The sequence below is a fragment of the Trachurus trachurus genome (genome assembly GCF_905171665.1).
Source record: "Trachurus trachurus genome assembly, chromosome: 22".
Classification (NCBI taxonomy): domain Eukaryota; kingdom Metazoa; phylum Chordata; class Actinopteri; order Carangiformes; family Carangidae; genus Trachurus; species Trachurus trachurus.
The window spans coordinates 3,027,172-3,043,135 of NC_139907.1; the positions used below are offsets into that span (position 1 = coordinate 3,027,172).

General features: G+C 39.7%; 2 protein-coding genes across 2 annotated transcripts; one reads left to right on the top strand and one right to left on the bottom strand.

Moving 5' to 3' along the window:
• Positions 1-347: 347 nt before the first annotated feature.
• nubpl (nucleotide binding protein-like) lies at positions 348-10,274 on the bottom strand. The gene is made up of 11 exons (XM_083998830.1): positions 10,107-10,274; positions 7,118-7,262; positions 6,192-6,226; positions 5,787-5,877; positions 5,653-5,692; positions 4,165-4,255; positions 3,892-3,985; positions 2,775-2,860; positions 2,551-2,671; positions 2,367-2,449; positions 348-992 (listed from the first exon to the last, which is right to left on the bottom strand). The coding sequence occupies exons 1-11, from the start codon at positions 10,236-10,238 to the stop codon at positions 930-932; spliced, it is 981 nt and encodes a 326-aa protein (XP_083854956.1). The 5' UTR covers positions 10,239-10,274; the 3' UTR covers positions 348-929.
• Positions 10,275-12,490: 2,216 nt separating this feature from the next.
• Positions 12,491-15,628, top strand: dtd2 (D-aminoacyl-tRNA deacylase 2). The gene is made up of 3 exons (XM_083998080.1): positions 12,491-12,733; positions 13,819-13,888; positions 15,056-15,628. The coding sequence occupies exons 1-3, from the start codon at positions 12,617-12,619 to the stop codon at positions 15,367-15,369; spliced, it is 501 nt and encodes a 166-aa protein (XP_083854206.1). The 5' UTR covers positions 12,491-12,616; the 3' UTR covers positions 15,370-15,628.
• The last annotated feature ends 336 nt before the right edge of the window (positions 15,629-15,964 follow it).

Genomic DNA, 15,964 nt, shown 5'->3' on the forward strand with positions numbered 1-15,964 from the left:
CTATTAGAAATATATTTTCTGAGAAAAATGTTGACGTGTTCAATACTTATTTTCCCCGCTGTATATCTGAGCAAAGTTTTTCTTCATCATTGTCTCCGTCAGATAAAAGTTTCTGTGTTTTCATTTTGTTATTTCAAATATTCAGATATCAATAATTAGGTGTCAATAAATTACTGATCAATCAAGATTATTGATCACTCACACACTTTCCTGTTAATCCAACACATCCATTATCAAGTAAAAATGTTTTTATGTAATGTAAAATAAAAAGCTGTAGTGAAGCGGCCTCTGGTGTCCACTCGTCAAACTGCACGGTGCTGGAGCCCCTCCAGAATAAAAGCACCCAGCAGCTGTTTTATTATAAACCTCCATTTGTATGTAATGACTCATTATTTTTACCAGTCTGTTGATGATATGAGTTTCACTCATTAAATCAAATTAGAGAAACAGTCCATATGTGTACTGTTTGGTCAAATACCAAATATTTTTTTTCACTTTCATTATAGTGGATTTAATCAATGGAAAAAATGAAATATATCAAGTTAAAGTTCAATGTACAGAATAGAAAGTGTCTTCGACTTTTTTATCTTTTATTTTATTGTGATTTATTTTGACTCCATTACAACGTTGAGGTCAATATTCAGTTGTTTTAAACATTTCACAATATAATCTTCAGTAAATCATGAACAGAACTGAGTTCACTTCAGTTGTATTAAATATCATCACAAAACTAAATAAGTCAGATTTCCTGTAGTAAACAGTATAAACTGGATTGTGCGTTATACGACAGCGGAGAGCTTTGTGTTTCTGTCTAAGTTCTGGTAATATGTGTGTTCACAGGCCTACATACACGTGTATGTATATAATACTGTGTTTATTATGAGTCTCTAAGTGTGTGTATGTGTGCGTAACAGTCCACGTCCTGTCAGTCAAGTGTCGACTTCCTCCAGCCTCTGAACCACAGCAGACGCCACCTTCCTATACGCCTCCGCCTGCACAGACACACACAGCAGAGAGAGTAGATTAGAGTAGAATAGAACATAGTAGAACAGAATAGAATAGAAACCTCACAAAATAATAGAATAGATGGAGGTAAATAAAATGGAGCAGAATAGAAGATTTATAACAGAACATAATAGAATGTAAAGTAGAACAGAGCAGAATAGAATAAAACATAATAGAATAGGAAAGAATGGAATAGAACGTAATAGAATAGAAGATAATAGAATAAAATAGAACATGATGAAATAGAATAGAATAGAACATAATATTATAGAACAGAACATAATAGAATAGAACAGGACAGATTAGAGCGGAACATGATAGAATAAATGATAAAATACATGATAGAATAGACCGAATCACCTTGTTACATTCTACTTCCAGGTAGAAAACCAGCACGTAATTTGAATGAGATCAATAGTAACGAACGAGAGTTTAGCTATATATATATCATATTTTTCACGCCCTATCACCGTTTAGACAAATCTGAAATGATTGAAGAAACATTACTATTTATGTGTGTGTGTTTCGTGTTGCTATGTGTTGTATTTATTCAGTTTTGGGGGAATCACAGTGTCTAGAAAGCATCAGTGGCTCAGCTGACAGGGACAGCTAACGGTAGCTAAGCTAACGGCGGTAGCTAAGCTAACAGCAGGACGTCAGCTGTTAAAACCCTCCCGTTGTGGGACACGACATGAAACTACTCCAGTTAGCTCAGTCATGTTGTAACTCAGATATCCACTGGACAAAATATTTTTTCATGGACCGTTTATTGAGTCACTGAGTTATTAAAGTTAAACAGGTAGCTAACCATTAGCCCGGCTAATCTATGATAACCATGACTAATTACAAAAATGTGCACACATAAATAGTAATGTTTGTCCACTCATTGGTTTTATAGACTTTACAACATCAGATTAGTCTAAACGGTGATATAGTGACGTGAAAAATGAGATAAATATAGAGAAACTCTCGTCCGTCACTATTGTTCTCATGCTGGTTTTCTACCCGGAAGTAGTTGTAAACAACAAGGCGATTCGTCCTATATAATATCATAGAACAGAACAAATTAGAATATAATAGAATAGAACATGAGAATAGAACATAGAACAATAGAATAGAACATAGTTCATGTTCTAGAACATGATAGAATAGAACATAATAAAATAGAATAGAACATGATAGAATAGAGCATAATAATATAGACCATAACATATATAGAACAGAACAGATTAGAGCAGAACAGATTAGAGCAGAATAGAATAGAATAGAATAGAATAGAACATAATATAATAAAATATCATATCATAGAACAGAACAGATTAGAGTAGAACAAATAGAATAGAATAGAAGAGAGCAGAGACCTCTGGGCTGTCTGGGGAGGAGACGACCACCGGCCGTCCTCTGTCTGACATCTCTCTGATGTTGAGGTGCAGAGGGACGTCGCCTGGAGGAGACGGAGACCAGATCCATCAGAAAAACATCCAGAACAAACGAGAACAGAACATCAAAACCTCGGTCCAGTCCAGGTCCCGAAGATCCTCCTACCTAAGAACCGGACTCCCAGAGAGTCGGCGAGCTGCCGGGCGCCGTCGGAGCCGAAGATGTGAGTCTGGTGTTGACAGTTGGGACACTGGAAGACGCTCATGTTCTGCACCAGACCCAGAACCTGCAGGAAAAAAAACAGGAAGCACAGCAGAGTCCTTCAACTTTACTGTGAGTTTAACACACAGATCACTTCAATCAAACACACACACACACACACACGTTACCGGCACATGAACTTTCTTGAACATCTCGGCTCCTCGGCGAGCGTCCAGCAGAGCGATGTCCTGAGGCGTCGACACGATGACGGCTCCTTCACCGCAAAAAAAAAAGAAAAAAGTTCAAGGTCACATGACTTCACTTTACACTGAGTGTGGGCGTAAGCGTCAAACTGAAAGAGTCACGAAGGTTAAAATAATAAACAGACAATAGAAACGAATCTCTAACACAGTTTTTGTTTCTGTTCACTTCAAGGCGATATTACTGTAGCTAAAAACACAGATGAGTCATTTCTAACTAAAGTAAATAACTCCATCAGTAAGGCAGAGCAGCCTGAGAGACAAATCCCTGGGATTAAAACTCACTCTGATCCTCATTAACTCAACGCTGTGAGCTTTCAAACAGACTTTTAGACACTGATTATATGATTATAAGTTAAGATTGATATACATTATGTAGAGTGTGTGAGCAGGGCCGGCCGAAACATCCATCAATTTATTTCATTTCCTAATCTGAAATTATGGATCATCATTCTAGCCCAGTGATTTTCAGTCTTGGGAAATTCAAATTAAGTCGCCTGACCCTTGATAAAAAAAAATTGCTGATAATTTTTTTTTTTTAACTAATTATTATTCTTTTTTAAATTATGATTAAAAACACCACACAAAATCTTAAACAACTGTATCTATACTTTCACTTTCTCAAATATAAATCAAGTTCAAATAAAATGCAGCATATAAAAATATCTGAGCTGGCGCGTTTTGATTGCCAGAAACGCCTGACGCCAGAAAATTGTGATGTCAAAATGGGGTCACGAGCCAAAAAAGGTTGGGAACCACTGTCCTCGCCTGATATGTTTTTATCCAATTATGATTTTTAATCTGAAATGGCACCAAATTCAGCTAAAAGTGCAGCTTGGGGTTGATTTATACTTAATATTCAAACTGATAAAAGTACAAAGTAGGATACTGAATGTCATCTAGGCTTCTGTTTTTTTGGATTTTTTAAAATAGATTGCAACAACAATTTGAAGTGCACCAATAACAATTAAGGGTTTTTGTAATTTACACAGATAGCAGTGTTTTATGTAGATGAGTGCAGCCTTAGTGTGTCGTTGTGACTCACCTGCGACTGGGATGTTCTGGGAGATCGACAGCTGGACGTCTCCTGTCCCCGGGGGCATGTCCACCACCAGGTAGTCCAGAGAGCCCCAGTCCACCTACACACACACACACACACACACACACACACACACACACACACACACACACACACACACACACACACACACACACACACACACACACACACACACACACACACACACACACAGGTGATGCAGTTGACTCTAACTGAACCTCACTGTCCGACCTGACTGTGTGATCGACCGGTCCTCACCTGTCTGAGCAGCTTCTCTATCGCTGACATCACCATCAGCCCCCTCCACACGATGGGAGCCACGTCCTCCACCAGGAAACCCATCGACATGCTGAGGAGGAGCAGGAGGAGGAGGAAGAGGAGGAGGAGGAGGAGGAGTTAAAGGGATAGTTCAAAATTTTGGCAAATTGGCCCATTGCCATAACCCCTATAGTCATAGCAGTAGGTTCGTTAGCTTTAATTGTCGGTGCAAGCTGTTTTTAGAACGGCGGAGCAGAGCCGTGAGCTGCTCAGAGCTACGCTACGGAGGCTAAAGGAATTTCTTGGTTTCCCTCATCAAACTCATCAAATACAAAATCTAAAAACTCCAAAACGCTTTCGTGGACAAGTTGTGACCTGCACATTCACCACGCTATGAGATAATAACGAAACGTTACGAAACTGAGCCGTTTTCGAGGTAAATACAGGGTAAATACAGAGCCTGCTTGCTGAAAAACTGTACCTGAAGGCAACGCGCATCAGCGGTTTTGCATCTATTTCCCTCTAAAACAACTCTGTGTGGTAACGTTGTGTTATTATCTCATAGTGTGGTGAATGTGCAGCTCACAACTTGTCCACCAGAGCGTTGTGGAGTTGTTGGATTGTGTATTTGATGAGTTTGATGAGGGAAACCAAGAAATCCCATAATGAGCCTCCGTAGCGTAGCTCTGAGCAGCTCACGGCTCTGCTCCGCCGTTCTAAAAATAGCTTGCACCGACAATTAAAGGTAACAAACCTACTGCTATGACTATAGGGATTATGGCGATGGGCCAATTTGCCAAAATGTTGAACTATCCCTTTAAAGAGAAGTCGCCGTTAGAGCTGCACGATTAATCTTATTTTCATCGTCATCATCACGATGTCAACATGCACGATAAAGACATTACTAAAGGTTTCCTGAAATACGATGAGTATGTTTTGTTTAGACTTATTTTACTTTATTTATTTGCACATATAAAATAGAACAAAACATTTACTTATCTCTCTTACTAATGAGAAAGATACGAAAAGAAAAAATGTCTGAAACCCGACCTCACCTTGACCTAACGAATAATTGAAACACAGTGAAGAAATAATAATCACATACTGTACCTTGTGCAAGGTAGAGAAAATTTAAATTAAAATGAAATTAAAAAAAAGAAAAGATATAAAGATAAGAGGAGATGATGATAGTAAAAATAATAGTAGTAGTAATGATAACAACGCTAAATAAATAAATGGAAAGAGGTGAGAAAAGAAAGCGAAGCAAAAGAAAAAAACTGATACAGATGAATTAAGATCAATGTAAACGCAAAAAAGATTTGAGTCGTTTTCAGAAACACACAGGAACTGTATAGTTAATATGCAACAACCTGAATATTTGATGATTTATTTATCGTACTGTCTAAGTCATATCGTCATTGCAACAGTTAACAGTGTCATCGCACGTCGGACATTTAGTTGATATCGTGCAGAGTCAGACCTACTCACCATGGAATCCCATAGTTGGTGAGTGGGATCATCAGGTTGTCTATGAGGAAACAGACAGAAAACCTTTTGTTAACAGTTGAATCAACAACAACATTAACAGCAGTGTCTCTGTGTGAACTCTGTCGCTGTCGTACTGTCACTGAGCTCCGGGTTTCCCTTCAGGTTCATCAGTTTGGGGATGGACGGGCCGTAGACGTCGGCGTCCAACAGACCGACGGACTTCGACTAGAGAGACAGAGAGAGAGAGATATATACCAGAAAATACCAAAAAATACAGTTATAACTAGTTATTCTTTGCAAATTTTACTCAAAACCACAAACTTTTCTTTGTATTGTGGTACCTTTATCTCTTTGTTTGTTTGGGTTTTTGCTCAGATTATGAAAAATGACTTAGCTAGTGTTTAAAAGGTAAAATACTATAGCATGGCTATTATAGATTTTACATACAGTGTGATTCTGTTGTGTTTTTGACAATTCAGACACATAATTAGACATATAACACAGTTATTAATGTGTGATGAATGATGGCGAGTCCTTACTGGATCGTTGGCCGTTAGACCCAGAGCTAAATTCACTGCAGAGACAGAAAAACACACATGAATAATCTCTGACTGCACTGCAAAAACTCAAAGTCTTTCCAAGAATGTTTGTCTTTTTTTTGTATTTCTTGTCAAAATGTCTCATTTCTAGTCAAAACTAAACTGTTTTCACTTAAAATAAGACTCATCACCTAAAAATGAACTTGTTTTTAGATCATTTTCATTTGTTTCAAACTAATTTTCACTTGAAATAAGTAGAAAAATCTGCCAGTGAAAGCAAGTTTTTTGTAGCCAGGCTAGCGCCGCCTACTGGTTCCGGCAAATTTCATTTGCCTCAAACATGTAGTCAGGACACTAGCAATGCGTTTCGGTTTGCTCCGTCCGCCAGAGCGGACGGACCAATCAGCGAACAGACGGGTAAGTGAAGGCGATGACGTTGAACTCAAGCGCTCAAGATTAACCTATGAGCTTAACCGGTGTATAGCACACGTGACCACCAAGCAGCAGCGATTAGTTGAAGCAAATGTAAGCAACCGCCTCCCGGAAGCAAACGAATCCCTATGGCTCGTGTTCAGACCGCTATATGAAATGTAATGAAGTAAGCGGCTGATGCATCAGGCTAAGTTTTTTGTGCTTGTAATAAGAAAGAAAAGCTTGCTCCACTATCAGATTTTTCTACTTATTTCAAGTGAAAATACGCTTGAAAGATGTAAAAAAAAGTGTCTAAAAACAAGCTACTTTTTAATGTGATGAGTCTTATTTTAAGTATAATGAGATTTGTTTTGACTAGAAATAAGACAAATATTCTTGTTAAGATTTTGAGTTTTTGCAGTGTGGAGACTTAAAGCTTTGGAAGAATAAAGACGACACAGGAGGAGTTCTTCAGTTCAGTTTCCTCATATTTCAGCAGGAAGTTCATGTTTTACCCGCCGTGGTGGACTTGCCCACACCGCCTTTCCCCGAGGCCACGACGATGACCTGTTTGACCCCCGTGATGGGCTTCTGTTTGGGGAGACCTTTGGCCATCTGCTGCTTCTGCCTCTCCTGTAAGGCCTTACTGTCCACCGACCTCTGCAGCGCAACAACAACAACAATTAAACAAATCCAAAACTAACTTTAACGGCTGTTCCTTTATCATCTGTTAGGTAAAAATGACTTTCAGAGAGACAAATCATAATTCAGGTTCTGAAACACGCTGAAAAATAAACCAAAAACACAACAAGGTTCAGAATTTATCACTGTTTGCTGTTGAGGAAGGCAACACTAAATTGACAGAATGTAAAGCCAGTGCAAACTAATAAAAACACTGATGTTGTGTCTTATTTACAGACTCTAGAAGTTAAAGGGATAGTAGCATTTTTTTTAAAAGTGGGGTTGTATGATCTACAAATAGTCCCTAAGTACTTTAATTGCAGTAGAAGACTCTCTGCACTCCTCCCGTTAGCAACGCCAGCCGATAGCCCTGCTCAGAGATTTACAACATACAGTGTTGTGAACAGACCCAAAGAAACGGCCTATTTTCGCGGCCTAAAATAGGTTTTACGTGTAAAAAAAATACACAGTTCCATTGTTCACTATAATATAATTTTTTCCAGCCCTTCAAAGTGCAGGAAAAACTCTGTTTTTATTTGGACCCAACCAACTCACGTATCCCTCCGCCCAGGGTTAGCGCCCGCCGATCAGCAGTTGGTTAGGTCCAGTAGTCGAGTTGAGGGGGGATGGGGGGGGATGGCATCCCCCCTGAAATAAAAACGATCAAAATCATCCCCCCTGTAAAAATGCCATCCCCCCTGTCCATCCCCTTTTTACATTAAATGTTGGACATAACTATAATTATATTAAGGCTGTCGCCTGGCCTGGGCTTCCCGGCTCTAGCCCCGAACATTTCTTATATAGCCCAGGTCCAGGATGTTTTCTAGACGGAGTTAAACAGAAGCGCACATTAACTGAGAAGGTAGTTTTGTAATTTCCTGGTCACAGTGAATGCAACACAGGCACGACGCCACGACCAATCAGAGAGAAGTGTTGTAGAAGCGCCTCCGTGTTTTATTTGTTAACAGCCAGGTAACCAAGGTGACAATCTGAACTCTAGCGATAGCGTTCCGAGCGGTTCCGAATCATCAGAATGGGAAAGGGGGAGAAGTTTCTGCAATCGTGGTGACTCGCGCCAGCAGGGGCAGACCGCCGGTGGGTCAGTGGACCGGCCCGGTCCGGCGTGGTGCTGCAAGTGACCCGCTGACGTTAGTGTGTTTACATTTTTCTAACTTCTATGAGCGCGAGGAGTGACTATTCTCGGTCGCTCATGTGGGAGCCTCCCTTCATATTTAATATCTGATAGAGATGAGAATAGGGCAGACGTGGTGGAAGAAGACAGTGTGACCTGAAAGAGCTCCATGGTGAAGCAGAGGAAACCAGGACCAGGCCAAGATTTAACAAATGACTTTTGTTTTTGCTCTCCAGCCACAGCTCCACACTAGACCAGTTCTGAGTTCACTTTCATACACTTTAGCCATTCTTGTCATTACAATGAAAGGGACCTTAGTCAGTAGGCCTACTAATTGGGCTTTCTTAAATCTGAAGCAATGTTGCCTTTTCCCTTTATTTTCTCCTCAGAGTACACCAGAATGCCTCATTTATGTGTTAAAAATCACAATTTTTTTCTGGGGTAGTGCCCCCAGACCCCTCGACAGTGCTTTAGAAAGATGGCAAATCAAGTAAAGCCCAGCTGAGTTGGTGCTAGTGGAGAAGCTCCATTATAATAATAAAATAAAAAGAATAGTCTATATATGATTTATAATTTTAAAATAATAAATTATATAATATAATTTACATGAATTACACTACCCCCCCCCCCCCCCCCCCCCTTTTTCTTAAGGTGAAAAAATTGACCATCCCCCCTGAATTTTTTTTACAACTCGACTACTGGTTAGGTCCAAATAAAAACTGCGTTTTTCCTGCACTTTGAGGGGCTGGAAAAAAATATATTATAGTGAACAATGGAACTGTATTTTTTTTTCAGGTAAAACCTCTTTTAGGCCGTGAAAATAGGCCGTTTCTTTGGGTCCATTCACAACAATGTATGTTGTAAATCTCTGGGCAGGGCTATTATGGGCTGGCGTTGCTAACGGGAGGAGTGCAGGGAGTCTTCTACTGCAATTAAAGTACTTAGGGGCTATTTGTAGATCATACAACCCCACTTTAAAAAAAATGCTACTATCCCTTTAAATTATCCAGTAGCCTACCACTTCCTAACAACACACTCTTTATAAAGGCATTAACTAATCACTTTATTAATAGGTTAAGAATCAATTCCTGGTGCTTTACTACTGTGTCAGGTATTTATCCTCCTCCAGCAGGGCACCGTCTAAACCTGGAGAGTAGCCTACATGTCTGGACCAAAATCCACTTAAAAACTCACTGACATTTCTACAGAACTACTGTAAACACCACTTTAGACTTCATGACTCGTTACTTCCGCCCAAACAATAATAAAAATACCTAATTTAGACCTTAACAGCCCCGATTTATATCAGCAGTTATTTGCTGTTAACGGTATTTGAGGACACGATGTGTATAAATATCTGACAGTTTAATATAAACTTTTGTCAATTCAGGAGGAAAACAAACACACTTCCGGCTTCATGCTTCAAAATAATATCCGTGGACTTACACAGGACTATATAAACCCTCCCATATTACAGTAAATATGTCAGGTGAAGAATATTACACGATATAAATTCAAATAAAATACACGTTGTTGATAGTTTCTTGCAATATCTTTTCGTTTAAAGAGTGTAAGTTGGGCCCTGGCGCTTTTACTTTGAAGAAGCACTTCCTGTTTCCTTGTGTTCTGTTGTCTACCTTGGCACAAACATGGAGCTGCTCGCTGTCCTACCTGCGCCGCGTTAATCTCACCTGGTGGCAGCGGATGAACTGTAAACAACAGGCCGGTCGGTGCTTCGCCTCCGGCCCGGTCCGTAGCACCGGAGCTCTGCTCACGGAGCTCCGCAGGAGATACGACGCTCTGCTGTACGTGAACTGAGCCATGTTCGGCTGTTTGGACGTTGCTGCTGCTGCTGCTGCTGCTGCTGCGCGCCCCGACTGGTTGCTGCGCATCAAGGCTGCGCAATGTGCGCATGAGCGGTGGTGGGCTGGAATAAACTCCTCTTTTTTCTTTTCATTTTTTAAAAATCTGCTTTTAAAAACAAACACATTATTATACAATACTCATTCAAGAATAACAATCATAGAGATAGTGCGTTGTTTTGGCTTTCACTCGATAGACAGATAAATACACATTATATATGTTTTATTATACAATAATAAAACATATACTGCCATTATAACAATAAATCATTGTGTTTTAATACAACAATTTAATATTATGTTATTTTATTGAATTAATATAATATAATATTGTTTATTCCCTAGGATAAAAAAACAGCAACTTTTTTAAAACATTTTTTATTTTATTATATATATATATATATATTTTTTTTTTTAAAGCAAAATGAAATATACATTTTTATTCAGTAAAAGATTTTTGAGCTGCCTCCTGTATAGAAAGTGCTCTACAAATAAAGTTTGATTAATTGATAATACCATGTAAAAATCACGCTAAATATTTGGATAGACACAGTCGGCAAGCAAGGAAACGTCACTTCCGGTTAGGGCCGTGGGGGAAAACAAACCGTGTCCCCCATACACACTCATGCAAAAACGCGGCATTTTAAACCTTTGTCAAAGGCTTTTTCGCCGTCCTGTCTTAGTTTTAATCACATGTATATGCTGACAGAGAGCTATATTTTTAGAAACTCATCACGATCTGGGTCGATTGTTGTCCGTACATTTAAAAATATTAGGTATTTCACAGTCAGTCATATTTGTCTTCCCCCACGGCTCTGACGCTCTCTTAGTCGCCGCCGGCCGGCTCTAGACACTCGTAGACACTGCCTGAGTTATTGTGTATTATTTTGCACCGCAAATAAATTCAAAAACCACAACCTGAACTTTTATATCGGAACTTCGCTCATCTTCTCCAAACGTGTAACGCTCTGACCGGAAGTGAAGGTTGCCGACCCTGCTGACTCGGTGTAGGCTATGGCTGTGAAAACTTTATATTTTAAGATGTACGGACAGCAATCGACCCAGATCGTGATGAGTTTTCTAATATATAGCTCTTTGTCAGCATATACATGTGATTAAAACTAAGACAGGACGGCGAACAAGCGTTTGACAAAGGTTTAAAATGCCGCCTTTTTGCATGAGTGTGTATGGGGAAAACGGTTTGTTTTCCCCCACGGCCCTGACCGGAAGTGACGTTTCCTTGCTTGCCGACTGTGTCTATACGATAAAAAATCTGTTAAAAGCATTTTTAAATAAAAACTTTTTCCCCCCAGTTCTTACTCTTAAAGGAAAACAAAGCCAAGTCCAAAATATATTATAAAATATTAAAATAAAATGGAAAAATGTATTTTATTTTACATTTTTAGTAAAATTCATTTGGCCTAACACTTTATTAGGCTTGCCAAAACATAGCAAAAAAAAAAAAAAAGATGTCAGAGACACAATAAGACTGAGATAATATGAATATTAGACTGATGGCTCTGTTAAAACCATGGATGTATTATATTAAAGCAGATATCAGCTTCACGGCCGTTTCGGCTAATGCTGCGTTCAAGGCAGGCTTTTGAAACCGTAAGTTACAGCTTCAAGTCACAACTACGACTTGGTAGCGTTCCAGGTAACCCGTAGCTCGTGTTTTTACCATCCTGTTGTCTGTGAAAGTTCCCTATAACGGCCACTCGTAACTTCCGACCCGTGAACTCGTACCAGATCGAACTGGTATGACTTCACAGGAAGGAAAAACACAAAGTACGAGTTTCTTTGAACGCACCATGAGTTAGCAGCCCCCGCCCTTGTCAGGCATCAATTGGTCCTCGTGCTACGTCACCACATTCACGCGCATCCCTTGGCTGCACACACAGCCCTTCATGCCGTTCTCTCTCCTCATTGGATAACACTTGTATCCCACAAGGAAAATTTTCTCCTCGGGTTACAGCAGAGCAGAGTGACGGAGAGACTCGTGTTTAGGCTGAAATACTTCATGTAAGTGATTGCTGACGGAAAATAGGACTATTTAGGACTTATATTAACAAAAACATTCCACTGATATCTGCTTTAACGGTTAAAACCTTTTTATATATGAAATGCGGAAATAATGCGCAGCTTTGATCTGTTCGAAGTGACTTTAGTTGATGTTATTGCGGAAGTGTGTTGCATGTGATGTCTCTTTTCAGTCATTGAACATTTCAGCAGGACAGGGTTTATCCGCCAGCAGCGGTCCGGTCACCGTGAACACCGGCCGGTCACAGACAGTTGAGTCCGGGTTGAAGTGTGGTCGCAGCCGGGCGGACGGAGCCGTGATGACGGACAGAGGCAGCGGCCAAGGCCCGGTGGCTCGGACGGTGCTGCAGCAGTGTCTGCAGGCCAGGCTGCAGGTGAAGCCGGCAGATGCAGACTCAGAGGCGCAGTTTGTCCAGGTGAGTCAGAGCAGGTGACGTGATGAATGAGCATCACCTGTACCTGAAGTGTCCAGGTGATGAGTTCTATAATTAGAGAGACAATCTGCTTATAATAACTCATATTATATGTTTTAGAAATAGTTTTTATGGGCCTGCAACGCGTTAAGGGGTTAATTTTACTCTGTTAGCCAGGTTGAAGCATTTTCTAATATGAGTGATAAAATACAAATAGTTAAATTGAGACATTAAGTAGAGAGGGGACTAATGGGAGAGGAACCAGGAAAAGCTGTGTTATACTGGTCACTGTAGTGAGTCACTGCACTCTAGTGGACAAATCTTATACAGGATATTTCAGAAAATGAAATAAATCATAGAAAGAAGAATCATAGAAGAATCTTAAAACACATTGTCAATCAAATATATTTTAAAATTGTGGCTTGATATCACTTTGTTGTTTCAGCTGGTTTCTTATTGTATGGCCTTTAGATAATTGATAGCAGCACCATAACTGTGTATAGTGTAGAAACCAAAACTAAAGGGAATAATAGACCAAACGGATTAAATTAAAAGTAATTGAGTCATCATGTAGTAATAAAATCAGGGATAAGTTGTAGTAATAATATTAATGTATTTAATAAAAAACAGAAGCAAAGGATGTCATAAAAGGACAGAAATAAGGTACAGTAGGCTACAGTATGGGAAACAATATGCACACAGACACACCAGAACATGCAGATTAGAATATAAACTTAAATCATCCATTAAAAAAAAAGAAGAAAAACAAAACTATGCTGCGTTGAAGACAACTCGGAAGTTACCGAGAAGTCGTAACTCACTCCAGCTAAATTGCCATACCCGAATTTCAGACCTGTAATATCAGAGTTTGATGCAGTTCAATTCATTTTTCACAACTCGGAACTCGTTTTTTCCTCGAGTTGTGAGATGTTTTGAACGCAGCACTAGATCAACAGCCAATCATTGTTTCCATTTTTGATGAAGATGGTGGTATGTCATCTTTAAATTATGATTATTCCAATTTCCCCGTGTGTGTTGATGAGGTAGTTTCTGATTGGTCCTCACTGCTATGTCGTTTTCCTGCTCAGATCGACAGAGGGATGGTGATCTACATCTGTTTCTTCAAAGGAGCCACAGACGACATCCTGCCCAAGATGGGTCAGTGACCTCTTTTTTGACCTTTTGACCTACAGTACTTATCCTCCTTTATACCAAAGACGGTTTATAAACCAAGACCTTCCATGACGAGTCAGCTTCCTGTATGATGTCACGTGGGCTTCTGCTCGGCCACGCCCCTTTAGGTAGACCAGAGGCAGCCTGGAGTGTATTGACTCCAATGGGAAAATTGAACGTGAACACAGATTATGGTCGATTCTTTCTCCCCACAGTCACTGAAGTAAATTTTGGACTCATTTTTCACAAGCCACATCTCTTCTGAACATTTTGACACGAAAATGGCGATTTTCAGACGGACACATCAGGAGAAAATCCACTTTGTTCACGACCTGTCTCTGTCTCTACGACACACTCTCGCCAGATTTGGCACAGATCTCCTAGGCAACGTCAAACAAACGGCCGCGAACTCCCGTGAAAATGATTTAAATTATTTTTCTCATGCTAAATATGACTGTTAGTTAGGGCTGGGACGATATGCTTTTCTCCCGATTCGATTCTTCTACGATTTTTTGGATGGTGATTCGATTTAAATTGCGATTCTACGATATTGCAGATTCTCTCGATTTTTAGTCTGCACTTTTAACATTTATCTGCACACAAATACTGTAGGAGCCTATAAATTAACATACTCCATTATAAAGTGAACTTAAACCCTTTTCAAAGCCTGTACTCTCTGTATGTAAAAGAGGCTAACAAATACACATTGCACAATATTTAAAAAATTTCAAAAAAAAAAAAAAAAATTCAAAAAAAAAATTTTTTTTTCAAAAAGAAAAATCGATTTTTGAAAAAAAAAATCGATTTAAAAATCGTCAAAAAAGATATCGCGATATCTATGTGAATCGTTTTTTTCTCCCACCCCTACTGTTAGTAGTGTAAATATTTAATGTTATCATAAGAAAATATAAATATCTCACTTTCATCTACCTACAAATTGTATAAATCCACACACGCGTTCACAGATGAGGTGGGGTGACGGTTGGCCACGCCCACTTAGAGAGACAGGAAGTGTAACCATTTCTATCATTGGAGCAGCCTCTCATGGAGTATCTTTCCATATATTGAATATCTTTGTCTATACGCTCACTCTCAAACAGATCTGAAATGTGATAAATGTCGTGTGTCCGTGTCCGTGTCCTTCCCATCCAGTGTCCTCTCTGCTCAACCTGCGGCTGTGCGAGTCCGACTCGGGGAAGATGGCGTCGGTGCTGGAGCTCCCCGGCAGCCTGCTGATCGTCCCTCAGGCCACGCTGGGCGGCAAGAACAAGGGCCGGGCCATGCAGTACCACAACAACATCGGCAAGGAGGACGGACTGAGGCTGTACGCCGCCTTCGTCGCTCTGTGTGAGAAGGAGCTGTCGGGAGTCGAGGGCGACGTGACGGTCAAACACGGGACGTACGGAAACAGACAAGTGCTCAAACTGGACACGAATGGACCGTACACACACCTGATGGAGTTCTGACACGTAAAACTCAACACATCTACAGTACTGTCGTCATTCAGGTCGAAAATGTCTGTTAAAGATCGGCTAACAAGGACGGAAACTGGTGTTTTCTAAGATGAATGTGTTTATATTTCATGATATACGCTACTTTTGATTAAAAAAAAACAAATTAAACATGTCTGGGATGTGTCATTGTATTTTGTGTAATTCTACAAACTGCTGTAAAATCTGTCTTAAAACTGTAAGTGTAAAATGCAAATAAAATCCACAAACAATGTTAGGAGCACATTCACAAATGCATTTCCTATAACTCTGATACCTGCAGGTAAACAGCTGCCATTCATCAAGGTGAAATATAAACAACATGATCATGTGACTGCAATAAAAACAAAATGTTTATTTAATGTGATGCAGAAAAGTGAAGTTAATGTCAGACTGTTTCTGCTGCAGAGAGAAAGAAAATGAGTCAGTCTGACTCATTTCCAGTCATTCATGATTCATAACCATGGGGAATATTAAATAAACAGTGTGTGGGTTATTGTTCTAATCAAAGACATTTAGTTATTTCCACTTCTGATCACAGTCTCCTTTTTCTGAGCTGCTGTGATGGAGA

Bases quoted from the DNA above. Each gene is read 5' to 3' on its own strand.
- nubpl (XM_083998830.1), bottom strand. From the start codon at position 10,238: ATGGCTCAGTTCACGTACAGCAGAGCGTCGTATCTCCTGCGGAGCTCC. The intron at 7,263-10,106 runs GTGAGATTAACG...GTTGCGCTGCAG, and splicing joins AGTTCATCCGCTGCCACCAG to AGGTCGGTGGACAGTAAGGC. The intron at 993-2,366 runs GTCTCTGCTCTC...GTGTCTGTGCAG, and splicing joins CCTCCCCAGACAGCCCAGAG to GCGGAGGCGTATAGGAAGGT.
- dtd2 (XM_083998080.1), top strand. From the start codon at position 12,617: ATGACGGACAGAGGCAGCGGCCAAGGCCCGGTGGCTCGGACGGTGCTG. The intron at 12,734-13,818 runs GTGAGTCAGAGC...TTTCCTGCTCAG, and splicing joins CAGAGGCGCAGTTTGTCCAG to ATCGACAGAGGGATGGTGAT. The intron at 13,889-15,055 runs GTCAGTGACCTC...CTTCCCATCCAG, and splicing joins CGACATCCTGCCCAAGATGG to TGTCCTCTCTGCTCAACCTG.